General features: G+C 48.1%; 1 protein-coding gene across 2 annotated transcripts in view; it reads left to right on the top strand.

Moving 5' to 3' along the window:
• LOC123773105 (Brahma-associated protein 60) overlaps positions 1 to 26,729 on the top strand; it is a 201,009-nt gene that overhangs the window by 141,185 nt on the left and 33,095 nt on the right. For both annotated transcript variants that reach the window (XM_069315598.1, XM_069315597.1), the window contains exon 8: positions 10,502 to 10,669. In XM_069315598.1, the coding sequence (XP_069171699.1) occupies positions 10,502 to 10,669 (168 nt within the window). The remainder of the gene's footprint in view (positions 1 to 10,501; positions 10,670 to 26,729) is intronic.

Here is a 26,729-nt window from a genome sequence, read left to right as displayed (position 1 = left end):
GGTGTCCAAACCCTAGGGGTTTTCCAGCTGTTCTGCCTCTTTCAGCAGATTGGCTGAAAGGCCCATCTTCGTGTCTGGTCTTTCTGATGCGGGGTTTATCACCACTTGTATGGTGATCAGGTGGTTATGTTGATGGTATCCCACCTGCGTGTTTCGTCTCGGGGACAGTATGAAGTCCCCTAGTGGTCCTTTCATCACTTTTTGTCTTTGTAGCTTGTCTTCAGTTTTGGATTGGGTTGTTTTTTTCCTTTCTCGCTTGGCTGTTTCAGGACATCATCTTATACTGAATACCATTGCCTCGTATCGTGCGGTGCTGACGGAGCTGCTTTTGATTGCGTTTGGGGTTTGATGTCACTTCTGTTCCGTTTTGCAAGCTATCTCATGTGTTGTTTTACCTCTGGCCGGCTCATGTGCCGCCTGAGCCGCCCTGGTTGTTGGACCGGGTGCTCTCTTTTCTCTGCCCTCGGTTTGTGGTGGCCCCCTTCAGGTTGGGATTGTTTAGACAAGGTTCTTTTCTTGTTGGCATTGGCCTCAGGGGGTCTGGTCGGGTAGCTTCATGCTTTACTTCGGTGCAGGGGTTTCTGCTCCTTCGGTCCTGGTGGTTGGTTTGTTCTTTTGTAGCCGTCTTCTTCTTTTCTGGTGAAGAACAAAAGGGCGGCTTTTCGAATGGGTCCTTGGGTGGTTGATGCTTGGTTGGTTCAGCTGTGTGGTGCATCATGTGTTGTGTCCAGTTGCGGGTCTTTGCCGTTATTTGTACACAACGGTCTCAGTGGACGAGTTGATCTGGTTTCCCTTCTCTGTTCCAGGGCTCGGGTCTCCCAGGTCATCTGCATGGTTATTTGGTCTAACCAGCCTGCAGTCTATCCTCATGCCCAAGATGTTTGCAAATTTGCTGCTTTAGCTGTCGTTTTTGGTAATATGTCCTGGGCTGACATTCAGGCACAAGGATTTTGGAGGTCGAACAAGGTCCTGGCTGCCCATTACCTTGTTAATGTTCCGGGCCCTAGTCGGGCCCATTGTTTCTCGCCGGCGCCTGGGATCGAACCCGGGACCACAGGATCACAAGTCCAGCGTGCTGTCCGCTCGGTCGACAGCAGTGCGGAAGCGGTTGTGACGTCATGCTTGTTTGCTTGTTTTAGATTGGGGAAGTTCTTCGTGCCAGTTTCGCTTTAGGTAGCAATTTTCTAACCATTAGGAGTTTGTTTTGCGACGCCTACCTTTCTGGGTGCCTAACCCTGTCGATGGCAGACATGGAATGCTCCCAGCCACATGGGGGATTCTTTAAGCCATTGTTCCTCAAGCCTATCTGACAGGGTTAGGTTCTGGTTCGAGGTCCCCGGTAGGGAAGAATTCTATCAAATTGACTGATGCCGACCAACTGGGCTGTGGTGGGTATGTGGGCCTGCGGGCCGCTCCAAGCAACAGCCTAGTAGACCAAACTCACAAGTCAAGCCTGACCTTGGGCTGGGCTTGGGGAGTAGAAGAACTACCAGAACCCCATCAAGCAGGTATCATGGTCTAATGCATTCATATCAGCCCGTTATAGTTCCTGGGAGCCTCCAGGACTCTCCCAGAAAATGATGTTTCATTACACTCAACACTGGTTTTCTGGGGGGAACCCCTTCGGTTCCCTGGAGTTATCCAGGCTGATATGTATATCATTAGACTTTGGCATCAGTCAGTGTAAATGGAGTTCTAGGCCAATTGGGGACCACGAGCCAGAACCTGGCCCCCCTCAGAGAGGCACAAGGATCAATGGCCTATAGAAATGCACATGTGATTTGGAGCATTCTATGTCTGCCTTTGACTGGGCCAGACACCCCAGAAAGGTAAGTGCCTGAAAACAAACCCCTATTCTGGTTAAAACGACAAAAATGGACAAACAAGTGGACAGAACTCCCCCAAATGAAAATTAGCATGATGTTACACGAGATGCGCCGCGTGTCTGCGCAGCCTCCCCTCTCCCCAGGAGGGGACAGGGGAAGCTCCAGACCCACCACCTTACCTACCTTACCTTGAGGTGCTTCCGGGGCTTAGCGTCCCCGCGGCCCGGTCGTCGACCAGGCCTCCTGGTTGCCCGACTGATCAACCAGGCTGTTGAACGCGGCTGCTCGCAGTCTGACGTATGAGTCACAGCCTGGTATATCAGGTATCCTTTGAACCACGCTGGCAATCCAACTATCAGTTCTTGGCTTATGTGATTGTGGCTCAGTTGGGTGGCTCCAGCTCCAGATTATCTTGTTGTGCTGTGCCTTGCCCTGAGTTCCCTTCCCTGAGCGCCCTGTAAGCACTGCCCTTGGTGCTTGGGGTTCTCTTCCACGAGTCACCTTGGGGTCTACCTTTGTGGTTGACCGCCCCCATGTGTTCGGGGTTTTCCCTCCCTTGTTTACCATGGTGGTAGTTTTTACCCTAGTAGGGGTACGGGGTACTGTGCAGCTAGTTTTCACCTATTACAGCGGCCGGCTCTGTTCCTCCTGCGTACATTATCCTCTTGCAGGGTTTTTCTTTTTGTTTTAGTTTTGCCTGGTTGGGGGGGGTCTGGGCTGCCTTTGTATCCCTTGCCCCTGTTATGCTAGAGTTTTGACCTGTGTTCGGTGGTACCCCCTGCATCGCTCCCGTGAGTGGATACGTCCCGGAGATTCAGCTCTAGCTGTTTGTTTGGTAGACTTGGGCACCGGTTAGCAGTACCCCGCCTGGGCTTACCTTTAGCGGTACCAGTCTAGGGGCCCTGGGAATCCCCGCGGGGGCGCACAGGGTCCAGTGGATGTGACCCTGGGTCTCCTCTCGCCTTGTGCGAGTTTGAGGGTTGCTCTGTCACCTTGTCTCAGGGCAATGCTCCGTCATGCTGCCTGTTGGGTCGGTTACACTTTCGACCCGGAGTCCTGCGAGTATTGTTGCTTGTATGTGACTCAATTCAGCCAATCTACTAGTGATGTTCTTCGGGTGCAGGCGGCTCAGGCGTTGCATGCTAGGTATAGGTTGCTGCAACGTTCTCGGTTGGTTGCTTTCCCGGATGTCCCGAGGCTGCCCTGCTTTGCTTATAGGGGGCCCGGACTTGGGGCTGGTCGCTCCAGCCTTGGTTCAGTCCGCGCCCCTACGTTCTTCAACTGCTGTGGTTCTTCTGAATTGCTTGCGACTCCGAAGCATCTGAGGGCTTCGGAGTCGGGGCAGGGTTTAGAGGTTTCTGAAACTTGGGCAGTTTCAAGGGTTGCCCCTTCTGGGGAGGTGACGGAGGCATTCGAGTGTCTTCCTCCAGCCGTAGCGTTGGGGTCTGACCAGTGGGTCTCTTATCTTCCCACTTTTACAGCTGCCCCGTTTTTTTTCTTGTGAGGCCGGGGCTTTGGAGGAAAGCTCATCCCTGGGCCCTGACGTGGAGATTCCCGGGGTTGAGAAGGAGCCGACTTGGGGGCCGTGGGCCCCATTGGACCCCCGCCTGGGTTTTCAAACCTTCAGAGCAGGGCTTTCTGTTACAAGGAGTGGGGTTTTTCTTTTCCTCCCCTCTGCGTACGAGTTGGATTTGGGTTCAGCTCCTCCCCGGGTTGGGTTCCGTGTCCCTGCAGGTTCTTGGGTTTTGTCCTTCCAGAGGTTTTCGGCTTCCCGCGTCTCGCCTACTAAGGTGCAGGCGGCTATTGCAGCTTACCTCCTGCGCGACCCGGACTATGCTTCTATAATGGATCGCTTTGATCCAGTGTTGTCCTGGCTTGCGGACTGCCCATTGCCGTCGTCGTTGGATGCTTGTAGTGTTATCTGTCATCCCAGCACATTTGAGTGGTGCGAGGCATTGATGGTGATCCAGGTTTTCCCTGGGGAAAAACCTTAATGAGTGCTTGTTTGCTCCTGCCCTTCTGCTGGAAGTGGGCGCGGTTAAGCTTCCTGTGCAGGTTCCCCACCCTTTCGGCTTCACTTGTGGTTGAGGACTTATGTACTCGTGGCTTGTTTGCTTCGGTCTTGCTTTTCTTTTCCCTCCTGGAGCTGTCTTCGGAGTTGCTTGGGGAGGATGTTGAGATGCTTGAGGCTGTTCCCGGGTCTGGTACCTTGGTCTTGGCTGCTCGTGCATTGTCTGCACTTCTGAAGCTGTTTGCGCCGATCCTGCGGGATGCAGTGTCACGGTTTTTCACTGCACGTCTCTCGTGTCGGCAGGTTGTGCTCGCTTCCTCTTTGGAATCTGCTTGAGCCCTGGCTCTTAGATTGTCTTCGCCCTTTTGTCCCTTGCTGTTTGCATACTCTTCGGTGGAGTATCTGCAGGCTGCTGCTTCTAGCTGTCTTCCAATGTCCGACTTGTTGGTTCTCCGGGGGACCCAGAGGGTTTTCTCCTTCTTTGTCGTGCCTGGGTTTGGGGTTCCGCTTGTTGAGGTGGGCCACAGGTATCAGTTTCAGAGCCAGTGTTTCCTTCGGAACCGTCTGCGTCTGGTCGGCGCCATGATTGCTTTGTGCGCAGGTTGGGTTCTCGTAAGGGGTGTTGGCCCTTTCTTGGTTCGCCCCATTGACGGTGCGATGGGGGGAAGGCTTGCGCTGTTCGCTCACACCTAGTCTCAGGATTAGTGGGCTTTTTGGGTCGTTTCCAAGGGCCTACAATGTCCCCTCCTCCTTCGGGGGGTTCGGGGCTGGTGGGAAAGGCCTCTTTTCCTGCGTTCTGTCGGATCATCTAGGTGTGGGTGCGCTTGAGGTGTGGTCGAAACAATGACGTCCCTCAGACGGGTTTTCTGCCTGTTTCCGGTTCCGAAACAGGACTGTGCGGACCTGCTGTTCATTCTGGACTTGTCCCGTCTGAACCCCTGGGTTTCTTGCCCCTCCTTTCGGATGACCACTGTCCACGGTCCGGCTTCTGTTGGAGCAGGATGCTTGGATGGTGTCCCTGGACCTCAAGGACTCGTATTGGCACGTCTCTAGTCACCTGGGGTTCAGGGACTTGCTCGGTATTGTTGTGGGGTGTCATGGTTACCACTTTCGTTGTCTCCCATTCAGGTTTAATCTGGGTCCTCGCATGTTTACATGCCTTACTCGACTAGTTCAGTTGGCTCTGCCAGATGTTCGGCAGCCCGGGGGTGGACCTCTTCATGTTGGCATGGTTGAGGTGTCTTCCGATATATGTGACGCCCTTTCCCGTCGGCGAGGCCTATGGGATCGATGCCTTTCGGCAGGATTGGTCGAGGTGGGGTTCCCTGTACCTCTTTGTCCCGGTTCTGCTGTTGCTCCAGGTCCTAGCTCGCTTGGAGACTTACCAGGGGAAAGTAGTCCTCTTGGGCCCCCATGGTGGCTGACCCAGCCTTAGTTTCAGGCGCTGCTTGCTCGGTGTCCGAATCCGGTGGTTTTCCCGCGACTCCGCCTCTTTCAGCAGATCGGTCCAGTCTGTTTGAGACTGGTTTGATCTTCTCCTCGAGTCTTCGTGTCTTGTGTTATTGACTCGAGTCTATCACCATCTGTTATATTGATCAGGTGGCTTCTTTGATGGTGTCGCACCTGCAGGCTTCGTCATGGCGGCAGTATGCAGTTTCCTAGCAGTCCTTCCATTTTTTGTACTTCACTTTCGGTTAAGGTTGTTTTGTCCTTTCTCTCGTGGCGGTCTCAAGACCATCATCTGATGCTGAATACTATCGCCTCATATCGTATCGTGTGGCGTTAGCGAACCTGCTGCAGCTTGCTTTCGGTATAGATGTTACTTCTGCACTGTTTCACAAGCAGTCTCGGATGTTGTTTTACTCTTGGCCTGCTCATGTGTTGCCTGAGCTGTCCTGGTGTTTGGACACGGTGCTTTTGTATTTGTCTTCTCGTTTTGTTGTGGGCCCCTTCGGTTCAGGATTATTTTTCTAAAGCTCTTTTCTTGTTGGCATTGGCCTCTGGAGATCGGGTCGGGGAGCTTCATGCTCTTCGGCGCGGGGGCTTCTGCTCTTTTGGTCGTGGTGATAGTAGGTTTGTTCATTTGCAGCCATCTCCTTCTTTTCTGGTGAAGAATGAGACTGCTGCTTTCCGGAGTGGCCCTTAGGTTGTTGATGCTTGGTTGTTCAGGCCGGGGGTGCAACATGTGTTGTGTCCGGTTGTGTCGTTACGCTGAACCTCGGTTCATTCCGAACACATGGATTACACAACACATAACACTTACTATCACCGTTAGTAAGTACACGGTGAAACTGTTACTATCGCCGTGTACTTTTCCACACCACACCCTCTACGAGCATAAGAAATATTGCTGGAACAACCATGGACATCTTCAAGAGAAACTAGATTGTTTCCTCCAAGGAGTGCTGGACCAACTGGGCTGTGGTGGATATGTGGGCCTGCGGGCCGCTCCAAGCAACAGCCTAGTAGACCAAACTCTCACAAGTCAAGCCTGACCTCAGGTCGAGCTTGGGGAGTAGAAGAACTCCTAGAACCCCTGTCAACCCTTGAGGCGTACCACTAGGTTTGTACAGGAACACAATGAGAGGACATAAGGAAGGTAATTAACACTGATGCTCTGAGCGCGCATGCACCGCACTACCCTGGGTAGGTTTGGGCATTCTGTGGGAGCGTGCGGTAATTCTGAAAAGTGTATAATCTTTTCAACTTTGTTACCTCAATTCTCGTCCTAGGTTTTTCAATTTGGTATCATTGTGTTCGCAATAGAATTCTCTACAGGACTTAAGGCATATTAAGTCCAAATGCCCAGTGTACCATCCGCAACAAATAGAGAAAGTGAGAGCGTGTTACCCGGGAGCGTGCAAGACCGATAAAATGTGTACACTCCTTTCACTTTGGTCACCTCAATTCTTGTCCTAGGTCTTTCATTTTGGCATCAGTGTGCTCGCAATAGAATTCCCAACAGGAGTATATGCATATAATGTCAAAAACAGCGGCGCACTCCACCCGCCGACAAGATGAAAGTTACCAGAAAGAGAGCGCTGCACCACCCCAAGGTGCCTCTCATTGCAATAGAGCGCTGCACCACCCCAAGGTGCCTCTCATTGGCATAGAGCGCGCTTTCATACCGAAATGTGTATACTCTCTTTGACTTTGTCATCTCAATTCTCGTACTAGGTTTTTCAATTTGGTATCAATGTGTTCGCAATAGAACTCTACAGGACTAAATGCATATAAAGCCAAAAACCAAGTGAGAAAGTGAGAGCGTGTTACCCGGGAGCGCGCAAGAGCAATAAAATGTGTACACTATCTTCACTTTGGATATCTCAATTCTCGTCTTTGATCTTTCATTTTTGTGTCATTGTGTTCGCAATAGAATTCCCTACAGGAGTATATGCAAACATAAAATCCAAAAGCCCGGCGGCCCACCCATAGTAAACAGAGAACGTGACGGTGCGGTACCGCAGTGAGCGCTAATAAAGAGCAATAAAATGGGTATACTCTTTTCAACTTTATTACCCCACTTCTGGTCCTAGGTCTTTCATTTTGGTATCAATATATTTGCAATGAAATTCCCTACAGGTGTATATGCATATAATGTCCAAAACCTCGGCGTGCCTCTCCCGAAGCCGCCGCCAATTTGCCGCCGGAAACGACCCAATGCTGCGTCGTTACCGGACTACCCCCGAGTAAAAGAACGATCTCGATCTCAGCCTTTAAAGATCTCAGGACGATCTCGAACGAGATCTCGAACGATCTCAGCCTTTAACACTTCCGCTCGTTACCGAGCGGAAGTGTTAAAGGCTGTCAGGTTTTCCCAATTAATAACATAAACGAGACTCTGATAAGGAATAACATATTAACATACTCTATCTGGTTAAATCAACTTCCAATACCCATAATCCACTTGACCTCCCCGGTCACCACCTACACTTGTAACTTTCGCCTAAGTCCCTAAATACTGAATGATTACCACAACATTACTCCCACAGTTAGTCTTACATTCAATACTCACATACTGCAGACTGGACTTGGCCAACATGATCACATCAGGCTCCCACATAGTTGTCTGTTCCAATTCGTTGCTTCCACAGACGAGATCAGGAGGACTTGCCAGTTCTACTCCTACAACCAGAATGCCTACAGCCAGCCATAGCCTCAGACATTTCACCCCGCCTCTCAAGAAAGGTATAATCCGATTAACCGTCGGTCACCTTGTTCCTAGAAGCCTGAGGTCACCTTTTGTCCTCTTCACAGGAATCATTGTTGGGCAAGCAGCTGTGGTCTTAATCCCTTGACCTTACCTCAATGTGTGATCACAGTCTGAATACTACATGTACTTCCACTCATCATATGTTTAGTATTGTAGTGAGTCTCTAGCTAACATTCCATCCTAACTTTATTCATCTAGTTGTATTCACCTAGTTGTGCTTGCGGGAGTTGAGTTCTGCTCTTTTGGCCCGCCTCTCAACTGTAATCAACTGTTTCTATTACTACTACTATTACTACTATTTTTTTTCCACACCACACACATACACCCCAGGAAGCAGCCCATGACAACTACTAACTCCCAGGTACCTATTTACTGCTAGGGTAACAGGGGCATAGGGTGAAAGAAACTCTGCCCAGCGTTTCTCGCCGGCGCCCGGGATCGAACCCGGGGCCACACTATCACGTGTCCAGCGTGCTGTCCGCTCAGCCACCGGCTCCCCGGTGGGTTACTACAGTTGCGACTCTTCCCCCGTTATTTGCGTGCCACGGGCCTCGGTGGCCGGGGACGCACTTTGGGTTGATCCGGTTTCCGTTCTTCCCTGTTCCCGGGTTTGGGTCTTTTAGGTTGTCCTCAGGGTTATTTGGTTCAACCAGCCTGAGGTCTATCCCTGTGCCCATGACATTCGCAAGTTTGCTGCACTTGCTGCCATCTTCAGTAACATGTCTTGGGCTGACATTCGGGCATGGGGTTTTTAGCGGTTGAACAGGGTCCTGGCTTCAAGCTACCTTGTAAATGTTCCTGGTCCTTGTCGGGCCTGTGTCGCTTTGGGTCGGCAGTTGCAGCCCTTGTCTCAACTTTGAGTTGTGGTGCAAGCATCGACCGCCTCCCGGGTAAGTCCTTCTAGTTTTTGTCTTTGGTGATGTAGCTCTGAGGAGCTACATCACCAAAGAAGGGGCCCCCCCTGAGAAAAACCAGTGTTTTCTGGGGTGAGAAGGGGGCTTCTCCCAGAAAACCAGCGTTAAGTGTAATGAAACGCCATTTTCTGGGCTACACCCAGTGGCTCCCCGGCAACCCCCCTTCCCCTGGTCAGCGATTTTTCGTGTGTTTTGACATCCAGCCTCGAACTGGTGGTTGGATCTCCGGCATTGTGGGTCTGGGGCTCCTTTCCCCTCCTGGGGAAGGGGAAGCTGCGCAGACATACAGCGCGGCTCGTGTGACGTCATGCTCGCTTGCTCGTTTTCTTTTGGCGAATTCTGCCCACTTGTTTGTCTATTTTTGTCGTTTTAACCAGAATAGGGGTTTGTTTTGAGGCACTTACTTTTCTAGGTGCCTGGCCCTGTCGATGGCAGACATAGAATGCTCCAAATCTCTTGTACATTTCTATAGGCCAATGCCCCTCGTGCCTCTCTGAGGGAACCAGGTTCTAGCTCGTGGTCCCGGTAGGCCTAGAACTCCATCCACACTGACTGATGCCAAAGTCTAATGATATTCATATCAGCCTGGATAGCTCTAGGGAGCCTCCAGGTTTCACCCAGAAAATGGCGTTTCATTACATTCAACGCTGTTTTTTTTTTTTTGCAATTCTTGATGAATATAAAATTCCAGGAGTCTGGGCCTGGTGCAGAGTGCATGGGCATGCTGCCTATGGCTACTTCAAAATCGAGTTGGGTCAGGGTAACATCTGGTATGTGGTTCGATGGTGTTATCACATTCATAAAGAATTCGTTTGGAGCATTGATCATCAATGTCTTCAGTGGTTCGCCATAAACAGAATCATACTGTAACCTCAGTATTTCACTTATTTTTTTGCTGTAGCCTTAGTATTTCACTTATTTCTTTGCTGTAGCCTCAGTATTTCACTTATTTCTTTGCTGTAGCCTCAGTATTTCACTTATTTCTTTGCTGTAGCCTCAGTATTTCACTTATTTTTTGCTGTCGTTAGTGAAGACTCTCTTACCCATGTACAGGGCCCCACTTAAAGATGTAAATTTAGTTCTACATTTCGCATAGGAGAAAAAAGTATTTTGGATTCGTCTCTATTTCACTTATGGCCTTTTGCGCTCTTTCTCTCTCTCTTGGACATTGTATGATTCTCGCAACCTAAGCCCAATCATTTCTATTTCTCTCCATAGCCTTCTTTGTCGTTCTTGGGATAGAGTTGGGCGTTTGAGATGTTCTGCAATTAGTTTTTGTCGCATATAGAGGGAATGCTGTTCTCGTTCCGGTTTGCCTCTTTTTCTCCTTAGTGATATGTGACGTGTGACATATTCTTGTGCAACTGTGCCTATTTTGTCTACTATACTTAGGTAATTACAAGTATTTATGTGTTTAAATTTTGTTACCTGCTGCTGTATAAAATGGTAGCTTCTATAATATTGTTCATTATTTTCTTATATTTATAACCTTCCATTAGTAAAGTATCTAGGTTATATTTGTGTTAATGCCTTTCAGATCTTTGGTGTCCCTCGCATGAAGTTTGCTGAAATTCCTGGACGACTGAACCAGCTACTGTTTCCTCCAGATCCTATTATCATCAATCATACTATCTCTGTTGAGGGGGCAGATCAAAAGAAAACTTCTTGCTATGATATAGATGTTGAAGTGGATGATAACCTCAAGGTAAATATTTAGGAGAATTAAGAAAATTGTTGAATCTGATTAACTGTAGCTTTATGCAGTATTGACAAGTGGGGATGAATCAAGATTTGTATATTGAAAAGGGTGCTTCTATCAGCAGTTAGAGGACTGCATGTAGGAGTACTAGTTTTGACCCATGTGTATGGATGGCAGGGTCATGGTGTAGTATGGATGTGAAAAATCATTGAATAGGGCTGTAGAAATGAGCAAATTGAACAGTATGTTGGGTGTTAGGAAAATAGATAAATTAAGAAACAGAAGTGCCATGAAGAGAGGTGGAGTTCAAAAGTTATAAATCATTGGATTATGAAGAGCAAACTAAGATGCTTTGGTTATGTTGAACAAATGGAGGATGATTGACTGAAAAAAAGTGTGTATTAATGAATTTAAAGGTAAGAGGAATATAAGGCTACCTGGATTGGACCTGGATGGGGTTCTGCGAGTTCGTCTACTCCCAAAGTCCGTCCTAGAACCAGGCTTGATTTGTGAGAGTTTGATCCAACAGGCTGGTGCTTGAAGTGGCCTCCAGGCCCACATATCCACTACAGCCCAGTTGGTCCGGCACTTCTTGAAAAATCTATCTCGTTTTTTCTTGAAGGTGTCCACATTTGTTCTGGCAATATTTCTTATGTATTAGGAGTATGTTTAACCCTTGTGTTGCTAAGGGCTATTTGGCCATTGTCACCCACAGGCGCATAACAACAAAAAAATCTAAACCTGTTAATTTGTGTTCTCTGATCATGGAAAAAATTAATAAAAAAAATCGTAAGTGTAATATTTTGCCCGCTATAGGGCGGGGAAGTCTGGCAAAAAAGAGGCGCTGACTCAGCGTGCATCCGAGGCAGTCTGCTCAGCCCCAGCTGTCAGACAGGAGAGGCCACAAAGAGATAATTACCTAATTATTTCAATGACTCTGATTGATTTTTCTTCTTTTTTTTTTGCGGTAATATTATTCGATAGTGTGTAGTGTGATACATTTATATACAGTATCCACTCAATTTAATGGCTTATATGGGGCTGTACCCTGGTCGTTATTTCCGGAGCTCCGGTATTTCCAAAGTTAGGATGTCAGTAATTTTTCAAGTAACATTCAGGTTCGGATATACTTTATACTGTATAACTAAAATTAAATAAAGTTCATTGTGTAATTGCGTTCCAAATTAGTTAATGTTTTAGTTCCCATTCTATCACAGGTTACAATTAATAATTCCTTCACATGACAAGTTGGATCACACAAGTAGACAGGTGGACCACACAACAAGTGAACCATATTAATCAAATACCTCCCTCCCTCCAAATGTCTTCTATCCCCTCCCTCAATGTCTTCCATTCCTTCCTCAATGTCTTCTATCCCCTCCCTCAATGTCTTCCATCCCTTCCTCAATGTCTTCCATTCCTCCCTCAATGTCTTCCATCCCTTCCTCAATGTCTTCTATCCCTTCCTCAATGTCTTCCATTCCTCCCTCACTGTCTTCCATCCCTCCCTCAATGTCTTCCATCCCTTCCTCAATGTCTTCCATCCCTTCCTCAATGTCTTCCATTCCTCCCTCAATGTCTTCCATCCCGATAACGATATGGAAGAAAATGCAGAATAGAACCAGTGAAGAGCAGAGGTGCCATAGGCACAATCAGAGAACACTGTATAAACATCAGAGGTCCACGGTTGTTCAACGTCCTCCCAGCAAGCATAAGAAATATTGCCGGAACAACCGTGGACATCTTCAAGAGGAAACTAGATATATTCCTCCAAGGTGTGCCGGACCAACTGGGCTGTGGTGGGTATGTGGGCCTGTGTGCCGCTCCAAGCAACAGCCTAGTGGACCAAACTCTCACAAGTCAATCCTGGCCTCGGGCCGGGCTTGGGGAGTAGAAGAACTCCCAGAACCCCATCAACCAGGTATCAACCAGGTATCCCCTCCCTCAATGTCTTCCATCCCTCCTTCAATGTCTTCCATCCTCTCCCTCAATGTCTTCCATCCCTTCATCAATGTCTTCCATCCCTTCCTCAATGTCTTCCATTCCTCCCTCAATGTCTTCCATTCCTCCCTTAATGTCTTCCATTCCTCCCTCACTGCCTTCCTCATAACATAAGAACAGCAGGCCATGGAGGAAGGAGCTACTAACGGGGTTGAGGGAGCTACTATAACGGGGTCGAGGTTAGGCTACCTGGAAATCTGTCAGCGTCTGTTCGCAGATGCCATCTGTGCATAATTTATAAATAAAACTATATTTGTTTAATTAATAAATAGGAAACTATAAAACATGTTAATGATTAATAATGTAAAGTAATATACGAAAATTAACATATTTTGGCATAAATATTTTACAACTAAGATTAAAAATTTTAATTCAGTATGGTGAGAGGTTTGGCAACATCGCCTTGGTCAGCAATTCTGCCCTCCGCCTTCCTTACCACCACCACTCTCCCTGCCTCCCTCAACACCACCACCACTCTCCCTGCCTCCCTCAACATCACCATCACTCTCCCTGCCTCCTCAACACCACCACCACTCTCCCTGCCTCCCTCAACACCACCATCACTCTCCCTGCCTCCTCAACACCACCACCACTCTCCCTGCCTCCCTCAACACCACCACCACTCTCCCTGCCTCCCTCAACACCACCACCACTCTCCCTGCCTCCCTCAACACCACCACCACTCTCCCTGCCTCCCTCAACACCACCACCACTCTCCCTGCCTCCCTCAACACCACCACCACCCTGCCTCCCTCAACACCACCACCACTCTCCCTGCCTCCCTCAACACCACCATCACTCTCCCTGCCTCCTCAACACCACCACCACTCTCCCTGCCTCCCTCAACACCACCACCACTCTCCCTGCCTCCCTCAACACCACCACCACTCTCCCTGCCTCCCTCAACACCACCACCACTCTTCCTGCCTCCCTCAACACCACCACCACTCTCCCTGCCTCCCTCAACACCACCACCACTCTCCCTGCCTCCCTCAACACCACCAACACCACTCTCCCTGCCTCCCTCAACACCACCACCACTCTCCCTGCCTCCCTCAACACCACCACCACTCTCCCTGCCTCCCTCAACACCACCATCACTCTCCCTGCCTGCCTCAACACCACCACCACTCTCCCTGCCTCCCTCAACACCACCACCACTCTCCCTGCCTCCCTCAACACCACCACCACTCTCCCTGCCTCCCTCAACACCACCACCACCCTCCATGCCTCCCTCAACACCACCACCACTCTCCCTGCCTCCCTCAACACCACCACCACTCTCCCTGCCTCCCTCAACACCACCACCACTCTCCCTGCCTCCCTCAACACCACCACCACTCTCCCTGCCTCCCTCAACACCACCACCACTCTCCTTGCCTCCCTCAACACCACCATCACTCTCCCTGCCTGCCTCAACACCACCACCACTCTCCCTGCCTCCCTCAACACCACCACCACTCTCCCTGCCTCCCTCAACACCACCACCACTCTCCCTGCCTCCCTCAACACCACCACCACTCTCCCTGCCTCCCTCAACACCACCACCACTCTCCCTGCCTCCCTCAACACCACCACCACTCTCCCTGCCTCCCTCAACACCACCACCACTCTCCCTGCCTCCCTCAACACCACCATCACTCTCCCTGCCTCCTCAACACCACCACCACTCTCCCTGCCTCCCTCAACACCACCACCACTCTCCCTGCCTCCCTCAACACCACCACCACTCTTCCTGCCTCCCTCAACACCACCACCACTCTCCCTGCCTCCCTCAACACCACCACCACTCTCCCTGCCTCCCTCAACACCACCACCACCACTCTCCCTGCCTCCCTCAACACCACCACCACTCTCCCTGCCTCAACACCACCACTCCCTGCCTCCCTCAACACCACCACCACTCTCCCTGCCTCCCTCAACACCACCACCACTTTCCCTGCCTCCCTCAACACCACCACCACTCTCCCTGCCTCCCTCAACACCACCACCACTCTCCCTGCCTCCCTCAACACCACCACCACTCTCCCTGCCTCCCTCAACACCACCACCACTTTCCCTGCCTCCCTCAACACCACCACCACTCTCCCTGCCTCCCTCAACACCACCACCACTCTCCCTGCCTCCCTCAACACCACCACCACTCTTTCTGTCTCCCTCAACACCACCACCACTCTCCCTGCCTCCCTCAACACCACCACCACTCTCCCTGCCTCCCTCAACACCACCACCACTCTCCCTGCCTCCCTCAACACCACCACCACTCTCCCTGCCTCCCTCAACACCACCACCACTCTCCCTGCCTCCCTCAACACCACCACCACTCTCCCTGCCTCAACACCACTCCCTGCCTCCCTCAACACCACCACCACTCTCCCTGCCTCACCACCACTCTCCCTGCCTTAACACAAGATAACCTCAAGATAACACCACTACTCCCTGCCTCCCTCAACACCACCACCACTCTCCCTGCCTCCCTCAACACCACCACCACTCTCCCTGCCTCTCAACACCACCACTCTCCCTGCCACCCTCAACACCACCACCATTCTCCCTGCCTCCCTCAACACCACCACCACTTTCCCTGCCTCCCTCAACACCACCACTTTCCCTGCCAACCTCAACACCACCCCTCTCCCTGCCTCTCCCCCTCAATGCCTCCCATCCCTCCCTCAGTGCCTTGGAGGTCGGTGGCCAGTTGCCATGTGAGGGGACCGCCGATGCCAAAACAAACTCAATACCGACCTTCGGTAATATCGACTGCCAGACTGGTATATGAGGCTCCATATACCGGTATCTCAAACCAGTCGTTATTACCTTCAGATCGGTATAAAAGAGGCCGTTAAATTGAGTGGATACTGTAATAAAATGTGTGAATCATCTCTGTACTCAAAATTATGGTGTGCATATTAGTGATTCAATTATTGTTTTCATAAAACAATAAACATACACTTTGTCGGTTATTACACTATATGCACAGGTTATGTATACGTATTTGCATGTTTTATTCACCATGACGAACCACTAAGTTGATATTGCAAGTCAAAAAGCAGCGAGGTGTGGCCACCACATCTGCCAGTCAGCCTCTCACCACCTCCACTCCCTCCCTCCCTCAATGATTCCTCACTTGCCCACATCCTCTTCTCACAATACTGTTTTTGCTTTTATTCACTATATACAGACATTACATATAAGTATCTCCATGTTCTGTTCACCATAACTGTTCATCTAAGCTGGTATTGTGCCCAAAGAGCATAGTGGCCACCCCTTCTCAGCATGATAAATCATGCAGATGTCGCCACCTTCCTCACCAAAATGGCTTCTCCTCACTCTCCTTTTACTGTTATTACCCTATATATACACGTTATATATAAGTATCTACACTTGTGTTCACCATAACGAACCACTAAGTTGGTATGGTGAGTGGCAGTGGCTGTGGCAGCCCGCCACTGGCTGTCACTCCCTCCTGCCCTCACCTCACCTGACTCACCACCATTCTCCTCCCACCATACTGTTTTTGCTTTTATTCACTATATACAGACGTTATTTAGTGAATAAATTGCCATTGACCATGATGTAACATTATATACAACACGATTAGTGAATAATATTAGTGATAAAATACGCCTAGACTCTGCAAATAATGCCGCAAAAGTAAATTCATGGCAACTCTGGCTGCTTGAAGACCGCGCGCGACGCCCCCGGGATGCACCTTACATGAGCGAACATGCAGGTTGTGACATCATCACCCATATTGTCGACTCAATTATGTCATTGGTAAGCACAATTAATTTTTTTTTCTCGTGGTCAGGGAACACAACTAGTTAGGAAGAATTTTTTTTTTCTCTCTATGCGCCTGTGGGTGACAAAGGCTATTTAGCCCTTAGCAACACAAGGGTTAAACATCAAGTTATTTTCTGCTGCCCAGTCGAAACCTTTATTAATATCTGCATGTAGTTTTTCAATGTCATCAGTAGAAGTAATTTTCTTGTTGAATTTGTTGTTGTCTGCAAAGTATGATACGAAGCTGTGACTTGTATTTTTGTCTATATCTGATATGAGAATAAGGAAAATCAGTGGTGCATGGACTGTACCCTGAGGCACAGAGCTTTAAACTGTGCTTGGTCTCGATTATATTTAGTTGACTCTTACTCTTTGTGTTCTATACGACAAAAATTTGAATATCCACCATCCTACTTTACCTGTTATTCCCATTGACCTCATTTTGTGTGCTGTCACTCAATTGTCATATTTATCAATGCAATGTCCATGTATACCACATCCGCATTTTGTTTTTCTTCTAATGGCCATGTGATTTTGTCATAGTGGTCAAGTAGCTGTGAGAGACATGATCTTCCTGCTCTAAACCCATGTTGACATGGGTTGTGGAGGTCATTGGTCTCCATGAAACTGGTGACCTGACTCATGATCTCACACTCGAATACTTTTATTATGTGGGATGTTAGTGCAACTGGTCTATAATTCATAGCCAATGCTTTGCTCCCTCCCTTATGTAGAGAAACTATGGCTGCTGATTTAAGTGCATCTATTATCTCCCCTGTGTCCAATCTCTTCCTCCACACAATACTGAATGCCTGTCTACTGGCAATTGACATTTCAATATAAATATTGAATTCCATGAGTCTGGATCCAGGGGCTGAGTGCATGGGCATATCATCAATTCATCTTGGGCAAGACTGGGGAGGTATGATATGTAAGTTGAGAATACAGATAAGCATTTGTACTGTATGTACAATAATTGTAAAATTGTATAGGACAGCTCATGAGGAGAACAGTCCACCTGGTTTTAGGAAGTTGCAGATGACAGCTGGGATGTGATGGGGCTTGTTTATCCATGATACTATTTATGTAAGTGTGAATGCTACAGGCAGCCTATATTTGCATGTAGGTTATATTCCTGGTAAAAACAAACTAATCTAACTAGAAAGTATCGTATGGGAATAATATGATTAAGTTCCAGAGACCTCCCAGAGTCCATTTTTTCTGGGAAGTCTGCCTCAGTAGCTCTTTGCTGTGTTAGTACTGCTAAACCTTAACATTGTACCAGGCCTCAGAGACCAGTGCTGACCTGTTGAGAATCGGAACCAGAATCTGGTTCTCTCAAGGTCAGAGGAGCCTGGTGATTAGAAATTGACCCAAAAATTTAGGAAAAGTTACCAGAAAGTTCAAATAAAACAAAACAAGCAGTGTTTGAAATTAAAAAAGCTGAAATTTGAAAAACAGTACCTGTGCTTAACTTGAGTTTGTTTCAAAGATCGGGGTGTCGGCGTAGTCAATATCAGGCCGCCTAGTTGATAGTCTGGTGAACCAGGTTGTTGAGTGCTGCTGCATGCAGCAACACTCAACATAATAATCATAGTAATGTAGTAATATAGTAATCACAGCCTTGTTGATCAGGTACCCTTTGAAGTTGTTTATCAGGTTCCCTTTTTGAATGCCAAAAGAGATTGGTCACTGGTAAACAACCCAAGCCCTAACACACCTCATGACTAAATGGCAGCCCAGGTTATTGATAATCTTGACCCCCCCCCCCTCGCCACATCACTCACTTGTCCGCTCATAAATAAATGTCATACAGTGGTACCTCGGAATGCGATTGTCCCTGTATGCGAGGTTTTCGGAAGGCGAGGTGTATTTACTCCAAAAATTTGTCTCAGAAGGCGAGGGTTACTTCGGGAGGCGAGTTTGGACGCGAGTTTGTTGATACGCGTACAGCCGACCTAGCGCGTTCGTCGCCCCTCCGCCCCTCAGTTTATTATTGTCTCGCGCTCAGTGACTACCCCCACATCAATTCTTCTCGCGGATTTTCAGTGTTTTGTTGGATTTTTGGTGATTTGTCTATACAATTTGTTATTATATATCTCACCATGGGTCCCAAGAAAGCCAGTGGTAAGGATAAAGGCCAGAAAGCTCATGTGAGGATGACAATAGAGGAGAAACAAGAGATCATTCGGAAGCATGAGAACGGTACACGTGTTGTTGAACTTTGTAGGCAGTACAACAAAGCCACATCAACAATATGCACTATACTTAAGAAGAAAAATAAGATTATGGGTGCTAAAGTGGCAAAAGGAGTAAGAACATTAACGGCACAAAGACCACAAATACTTGAAGAAGTGGAAAAGTTGTTATTAATTTGGATACACGACAAGGAGTTGAGGGGTGATAGTGTTTCGGAGGCCATTATTTGTGAGAAAGCCAGGGTGTTTCACGAAGACCTTCTAAAGAATACCTCTGCAACGAGTGATGCAGATAAGAAAGAGTTTAAGGCAAGCAGGGGCTGGTTTGAAAAATTTAGAAAGAGAAGTGGTATCCATAGTGTTACAAGGCATGGGGTTATGTGATGTGATTATGGAAGGGGACTCCCCTTCCAAACAGTAACTCCTCTCCTCCTCCCCCCTCCTCACCATCTTCCATACGCCTACAGCACTCGACAGCAAGGTAAGTAATAACTGGAACACAGTTTTGTAGGTTTATTTAGATGAATTAGGTAAATTAGGTATAAAAATTTAGTTTGATGTGGGGTTTTTGGGGTAGTCAGGAACGGATTAATTCATTTCCCTTTATTTCTTATGGGGAAATTAACTTCGGAATGCGAGTTTTCGGAAGGCGAGGCGTCTCCAGGAACGGATTAAACTCTTATTCTGAGGTATGCCTGTATGTGGATGATCCCAATCTAAATCACACAGATCCAAATTGATTATGAAGCTTGTAAAAATAAATGATCAAATTCAGTATTTTCTGGGGGGGAGCCTCGTCAGCTCCCCAGAGCTATACGAGGCTGATATGCTAATGTCAAACTTTGACATCAGTCATGTGTATGGCGTTCTTAGGGCCTACCGGGGACCATGGCCAGAACCTGGCCCCCTCAGAGAGGCAAGGGGAGCAATGGCCTGTAGAAACCACCGTGTGGTTGGAAGCATTCTATGTCTTCCATCGACTGGATCAAACATCCAGAAAGGTAAGCATCCCAAAACAAACCCCTATTAAAAATTGCTACCAAAAGCCGAACTAGTGGATAGAACTCCCCAACAGAAAACAAGCAAACAACGTCACACGTCACCGCGCCTCCGTCTGTGCAGCTCCCCCCTCCCCTGGAGGGGGGAAGGGGGAGCCCCAGATCTCTCACGCCGGCTGTCCACCTATCAGTTCTTCGGCTGATACTAAAGGCACTGGTTGTGTGCTCCAGCTCCAGTGGTTGTTTCAGCACTGTACCTAGAGTGTGGTGTCTGTCTTCTAGGTGATGTGTGAGCCGGGAGTGAGTCTCCAGTACTCGGGCTGCATGCGCTTAGGATTGCCTTCCCTAGGTGCCCTGTAAGTACTGCCCTTGGGGCTTGGGGTTACCTTCCACAAGTTCCTTGGGTCCTGCTTCTGCTAGGCCATCTACTTTTGGGTTTTTGGCCACCCTTTGTTTGATGGGGGGTTCTGTCTCTTGTTCGCCTTAGGATAAGGGGCAGTTTTGCACTGGTAGGGGTGCAGGTTACTGCGCAGCTTGTTTTCGCCAATCATAGCGGCTGGCTCTGTTCCGCCTGGGTACGCTGTCCTCTTGCGGGAATTTTCTTTTTCCTTTTTGTTTGTCTACCTGGTGGGGGGGGGGGTCTGCCTTTGGTTCTTGCCCCCTTTGTACTGGATTCTCTTTCATCTTCCAGTGGTTACCCCTGCTAGGTCCCCGTGAGTGTACACATCCCAGGGGGTTCAGTTAGAAAGTTGTTTGGTAGACATGGGCACCGGTTAGCAGGTACCCTGCCTGGGATTACCCGAGCGTGAGTCCTCTTATAGTAAACGCTCAGGACCCTGGGAAACCCCTAGGGGGAGCATGGGCCCGATGGATGTGGCTCTCCTCGCTTTCTGCGAGTTTGAGGGTTGCTCTGTCCCCTTGTCTCGGGGTGACACTCGCTGTTTTGCCTCCGTCAGCTGCCTGTGGGGTCGGTGACACCCTCGGCCCAGGGTCCTGCAAGTATGGTTGCTTGCTGTGGCTCAGTTACCCAGTCTACTGCTGAATAAGTGGGTGCAGGCAGCACGAGCGTTGCACGTAAAGTTTCGGTGGCAACGTGCTAGGTTGTTTGTTTCCCAGAAGCCCTGAAGCTGCCCCATTTTGGTTGGTGGTCTTGTTGGACCCCCCACCCCCCTTTCCTCCCTGCATCCGGGTCTTTACCGTCTGTAGGTTCGGGGTCGGGGCGGGGCTTCCATGGTTTTGAGACTCGGTTGGTCCCTGGGAATTCCCCTTCCGGGGTAGCGATAGGGGCATTCGAGCCTATTCCTTCAGTCGTGTTGTATGAGTGCCAGTGGGCTCCCTTCCTTCATGTTTTTCACTGCTGCCCCGGTTTTTCTTGAGGTTGGGGCTTTGGGGGGACGGCTCGGCTCCGGGGCCTGCCGTGTGGGTTCCCAGAGCTGGGGAAGGGCTGACTTGGGGGGGCCTCTGGCCCCCATTGGAACCCGCCGGGGTTTTTTCTACCCTCTGGGTGGGGCTTGCGGTTGTGCAGTGGGGTTTTTCTTTCCCTACTCTCTGCACGACTTGTTGGGCGTCTGCCCTTCCTCGGGCTCAGTTCCTTGTCCCTTACGCCCGTTGGTTCCGTCCTGTCGGTGGGTGCTCTTTTCCGTTGTTCACCCCTTTTAACTTGGGACGGGACTTGCCCGTCATGTTCCCCTCTTTTTGGGGTTCTGCATGCCTTTCGATCTTGGGTGCGACTGGGTTTTTCGGTGCTTTCGTCGTTTGTGCTTGCTTCTGTGTTCTCGAAGATTCAGGATGGTTTTTGCTCCTTCCCGTATTAGTGGATCGCCTGTCGTCTACCGGTGCGGCTTCCTTCCGGTCTTTTCTAGGGCTTGTTGGTCCTCTTCTGGACTTCCTCTTAAGTTTTTGGCCCTGTCTCGTTTTTTTTGTTCATGTATATGCTCTCCGTGCTCTGTCTTGGCGCTGCCCGTTTTCCTTCCATACTCCTGGTCCGAGATGCCAGGTTGGGCTGCTTGTAGCCCAATTGGGCTACTGGTGGCTTGGTTGGATTCCGTTGGGTTCATTGGCTTCCTTAATGAGCCGGCTGTGTGTATCATTGCCTACTCCTTTTTTCATTTTTTGGCTTCTGTTCCTGTGCGTTGGGCTGTTTCTTTTGCGAATCGCTCGGGATACGTCCTGTTGGGCTACTTTTCGTTCGTGTCCTGTGCATGCGCCGTGGTAGTTTGCTTTGGTTCGGCCGGTGTGCACCAGTTCTGGGGTTCTCCGTCCATTTTCTCTAGAGTGCTTTGCCTCTTGCTCGTCTCATTCTCCAGTCCATGCCCAGTTGCTCCTGGGGGTGTTCTGGGGTGCCGCTATGGGGAGGACACCGGGTTTTCCCTGCGTTTTTGGTAGTGGGCGCCTTCGTCGCCTCTCCCCTCCTCTTCTGCATGGGTGGCTCTGGCCTACTTACGTGGGTGGTGCTCCTGGTTCTCGGCTGAGGGTGCACGATACCCTGGCTGCCTCGGGCAGCACTGGCCTTGTGACGTTGTAATTGCCTAAGTGTAGTTACAGGATGAGAGCTACGCTCGTGGTGTCCCGTCTTCCCAGCACTCTTTGTCATATAACGCTTTGAAACTACTGACGGTCTTGGCCTCCACCACCTTCTCCCCTAACTTGTTCCAACCATCTACCACTCTGTTTGCGAAAGTGAATTTTCTTATATTTCTTCGGCATCTGTGTTTAGCTAGTTTATATCTTATGACCTCTTGTTCTTAACGCTCCACGTCTCAAGAAATCTTCCCTATCGATTTTATCAATTCCTGTTACTATTTTGTATGTAGTGATCATATCACCTCTTTTTCTTCTGTCTTCTAGTTTTGGCATATTTAATGCCTCTAACCTCTCCTCGTAGCTCTTGCCCTTCAGTTCTGGGAGCCACTTAGTAGCATGTCTTTGCACCTTTTCCAGTTTGTTGATGTGCTTCTTAAGATATGGGCGCCACACAACTGCTGCATATTCTAGCTTTGGCCTAACAAAAGTCGTGAACAATTTCTTTAGTATATCGCCATCCATGTATTTAAAAGCAATTCTGAAGTTAGAAAGCGTGGCATAGGCTCCTCGCACAATATTCTTTATGTGGTCCTCAGGTGATAGTTTTCTATCTAGAACCACCCCTAGATCTCTTTCTTTATCAGAATTTTTAAAAGATTTCTCACATAATATATAGGTTGTGTGAGGTCTCTGTTCTCCTATTCCACATTCCATAACATGACATTTATTAACATTAAATTCCATTTGCCAAGTGGCGCTCCATGCACTTATTTTGTCCAGGTCTTCTTGAAGGGCATGACAATCATCTAAGTTTCTTATCCTTCCTATTATCTTAGCATCATCAGCAAACATGTTCATATAATTCTGTATACCAACTGGTAGATCATTTATGTAGATAATAAACATCACTGGTGCAAGAACTGAACCCTGTGGTACTCCACTTGTGACATTTCTCCAGTCCGATACATTGCCTCTGATCACAGCCCTCATTTTTCTATCAGTCAGAAAATTTTTCATCCATGTTAGAAGCGTACCTGTCACTCCTCCAATATTTTCCAGTTTCCAGAACAACCTCTTATGTGGAACTCTGTCGAAAGCCTTTTTTAGGTCCAGATAGATGCAGTCAACCCAACCATCTCTTTCCTGTAATATCTCTGTGGCTCGATCATAGAAACTGAATAAATTCGATACACAGGATCTTCCAGATTGAAAACCATACTGTCTGTCTGATATTATATCATTTCTCTCCAGGTGTTCTACCCATTTAGTTTTAATTATTTTTTCCAATATTTTGACTATTACACTTGTCAATGATACCGGTCTATAATTAAGGGGGTCTTCCCTGCTTCCACTTTTGTAGATTGGAACTATGTTAGACTTTTTCCACACATCAGCTACAACTCCTGTATACAGGGATGCCTGAAAAATCAGTTGAAAAGGAATGCTGAGCTCAGGTGCACATTCTCTCAGAACCCATGGTGAAACTCCATCTGGACCAACTGCTTTGTTCTTATTTAGCTCCTTGAGCATTTTTTCCACTTCGTCTCTGGACACCTCTATGTGCTCTATGTTGTTCTCTGGAATTCTTATTGTATCTGGTTCCCTGAAGATTTCATTTTGTACAAACACACTTTGGAACTTTTCGTTTAATGTTTCACACATTTCCTTTTCATTTTCCGTGAATCTATTTCCCATTTTCAACCTCTGAATATTATCCTTTACCTGCAATTTGTTGTTTATGAATTTATAGAACAGACCTGGTTCTGTTTTGCATTTGTCTGCAATCCCTTTTTCAAAATTTCTTTCTGCCCCTCTCCTCACTGCCGTGTAGTTGTTTCTCGCATCTTTGTATCACTGGTATGTTTGGCCTCAGCAGTTTAAAGACCAACTAATGAAAATAGAGCACTGCTTGGAAAACCTCACAAATCCAGCTCCGAACATCATCCTGCTTGGGGACTTCAACCTACGGCACCTGAAATGGAAGCACCTGGCTAATACAGTAATATCAGAAAGAATACCAGGAAGTAGCCTAAATGAGCAGGCACATGCAAATGACCTGCTACGGATGTGCGATAGGTTTGCCTTAAACCAGCAAATAGTAGAACCAACTAGGAAGGAGAACACGCTGGACCTCATTTTCACTAATAATGATGAGTTGATCGGGAACATAATGATTACAAATACCTGTTACTCAGATCACAACTTAATTGAAGTTCTGACAACCATGGGGAATGGACCTTCAAAACCAGTCCAGATTCCCGGTGGAGGAGATTTCAGCAAATTCAACTTCAATAATAAACGGATAAACTGGGAGCAAATAAACCAGGACTTCACAGAAATAAACTGGGAAGAACAGCTAGGAAATGCAAACCTGAATCAGTGCCTGGAAAAAATAAGCTCAGTAGCACTAGAAATATGTTCAAACCGCATACCCCTAAGAAAAAAGAGAAAGAGATGCAGATTGGAACGGGAACGTCGTTCCCTATATAGGCGAAGAAAACGAATCGCGGAACAACTTGAGAGTCGCACCCTATCTCAAGAACGGCGAAGAAGGTTAGATAGAGAAATAGAAACAATTGAACTCAAGCTACAAGAATCATACAAAACCCAGGAGAGGCAAAGAGAGCAAAAGGCCATCAGTGAAATAGAGAGAAATCCGAAATATTTTTTCTCCTATGCAAAATCAAGATCAAAAACCACATCTAGTATCGGGCCCCTGCGAAAGGGAGATGGAACTTTCACAGATGACAACAAAGAAATGAGCGAGTTACTGAGGAAGCAGTACGACTCTGTTTTCAGTGAGCCATTAAATGCACTAAAGATTGATAACCCAAATGAATTTTTCATGGATATGATACCAACATCAAATCACATATCAGACGTCGCCCTATCCCCACTAGATTTTGAAGAAGCCATAAACAGTATGCCTATGCACTCTGCACCAGACCCGGATTCTTGGAACTCCATATTCATCAAGAACTGTAAAAAACCACTATCGCAGGCCCTTCACATTCTGTGGAGACAAAGCCTAGATACTGGCGTTATCCCTGACATACTAAAAACAGCAGAGATAGCACCACTCCATAAAGGAGGAAATAAGGCAGAGGCAAAAAATTACAGACCGATAGCACTAACATCGCACATCATAAAAATTTTTGAGAGAGTGCTAAGAAGTAAGATCACAAAATACATGGAATCACAGCATCTCCATAACCCCGGACAACATGGTTTCAGAACAGGGCGCTCTTGCCTGTCGCAGTTGCTGGACCACTATGATATGGCATTAGATGCTATGGAAGACAAACAAAACGCTGATGTAATTTACACAGATTTCGCAAAAGCTTTTGATAAATGTGACCATGGTGTTATTGCACATAAAATGCGTTCAAAAGGAATTACCGGGAAAATAGGCAGATGGATCTACAATTTCCTGACTGACAGAACCCAATGTGTAATAGTCAACAAAATAAAATCCAGCCCATCAACCGTGAAGAGCTCAGTCCCCCAGGGTACTGTGCTTGCTCCAGTACTTTTTCTCATCCTCATATCGGACATAGACCAGAACACAACCTATAGCACTGTATCATCCTTTGCAGATGACACTAGGATTTTCATGAGAGTTGGCAACATAGAGGACACGGCAAACCTCCAATCAGATGTAGATCAGGTCTTTCTATGGGCTACAGAAAATAATATGGTATTCAACGAGGATAAGTTTCAGCTCATGCGCTACGGAAAAATTGAAAATATAAAAACAGAAACCACGTACAAAACGCAGGCAAATCATAACATAGAACGAAAAGGCAATGTAAAGGACCTGGGTGTACTCATGTCGGAAGACCTTACCTTTAAAGAACACAATAAAGTAGCCGTCACAACTGCAAGAAAAATGACAGGTTGGATAACAAGAACTTTTCACACTAGAGATGCTATACCGATGATGATACTTTTCAAAACGCTTGTGCTATCTAGAGTGGAGTACTGCTGCACAATGACAGCCCCTTTCAAAGCTGGAGAAATTGCTGACCTAGAGAGCGTGCAGAGATCCTTTACTGCTAGAATCCACTCAGTAAAACATCTAAATTACTGGGACCGACTAAAGAGCCTAAATCTGTACTCCCTTGAGCGCAGGCGGGAGAGATACATAATAATTTACACGTGGAAAATATTAGAGGGGCTGGTCCCAAACCTGCACACAGAAATAACACCACATGAGACCAGGAGGCATGGCTGGATGTGCAGAATACCCCCGTTGAAAAGCAGAGGTGCAACAGGTACTCTGAGAGAGAACTCTATCAACATCAGAGGCCCGAGACTGTTCAACACGCTTCCACTACACATAAGGGGCATAACTGGCAAACCCCTCACAGTGTTCAAGAGAGAACTGGATAAGCACCTCCAAAGGATACCTGATCAACCAGGCTGTGACTCGTACGTCAGGCTGCGAGCAGCCGCGTCTAACAGCCTGGTTGATCAGTCCAGCAACCAGGAGGCCTGGTCGACGACCGGGCCGCGGGGACACTAAGCCCCGGAAGCACCTCAAGGTAGCCTCAAGGTAGGGGG

This window comes from Procambarus clarkii, chromosome 81, assembly GCF_040958095.1.
Source record: "Procambarus clarkii isolate CNS0578487 chromosome 81, FALCON_Pclarkii_2.0, whole genome shotgun sequence".
In the NCBI taxonomy this organism is placed as follows: Eukaryota; Metazoa; Arthropoda; class Malacostraca; order Decapoda; family Cambaridae; genus Procambarus; species Procambarus clarkii.
The sequence above is the reverse complement of the archived record's forward strand: the minus strand, read 5'-3'. Positions and strand labels throughout refer to the sequence as shown.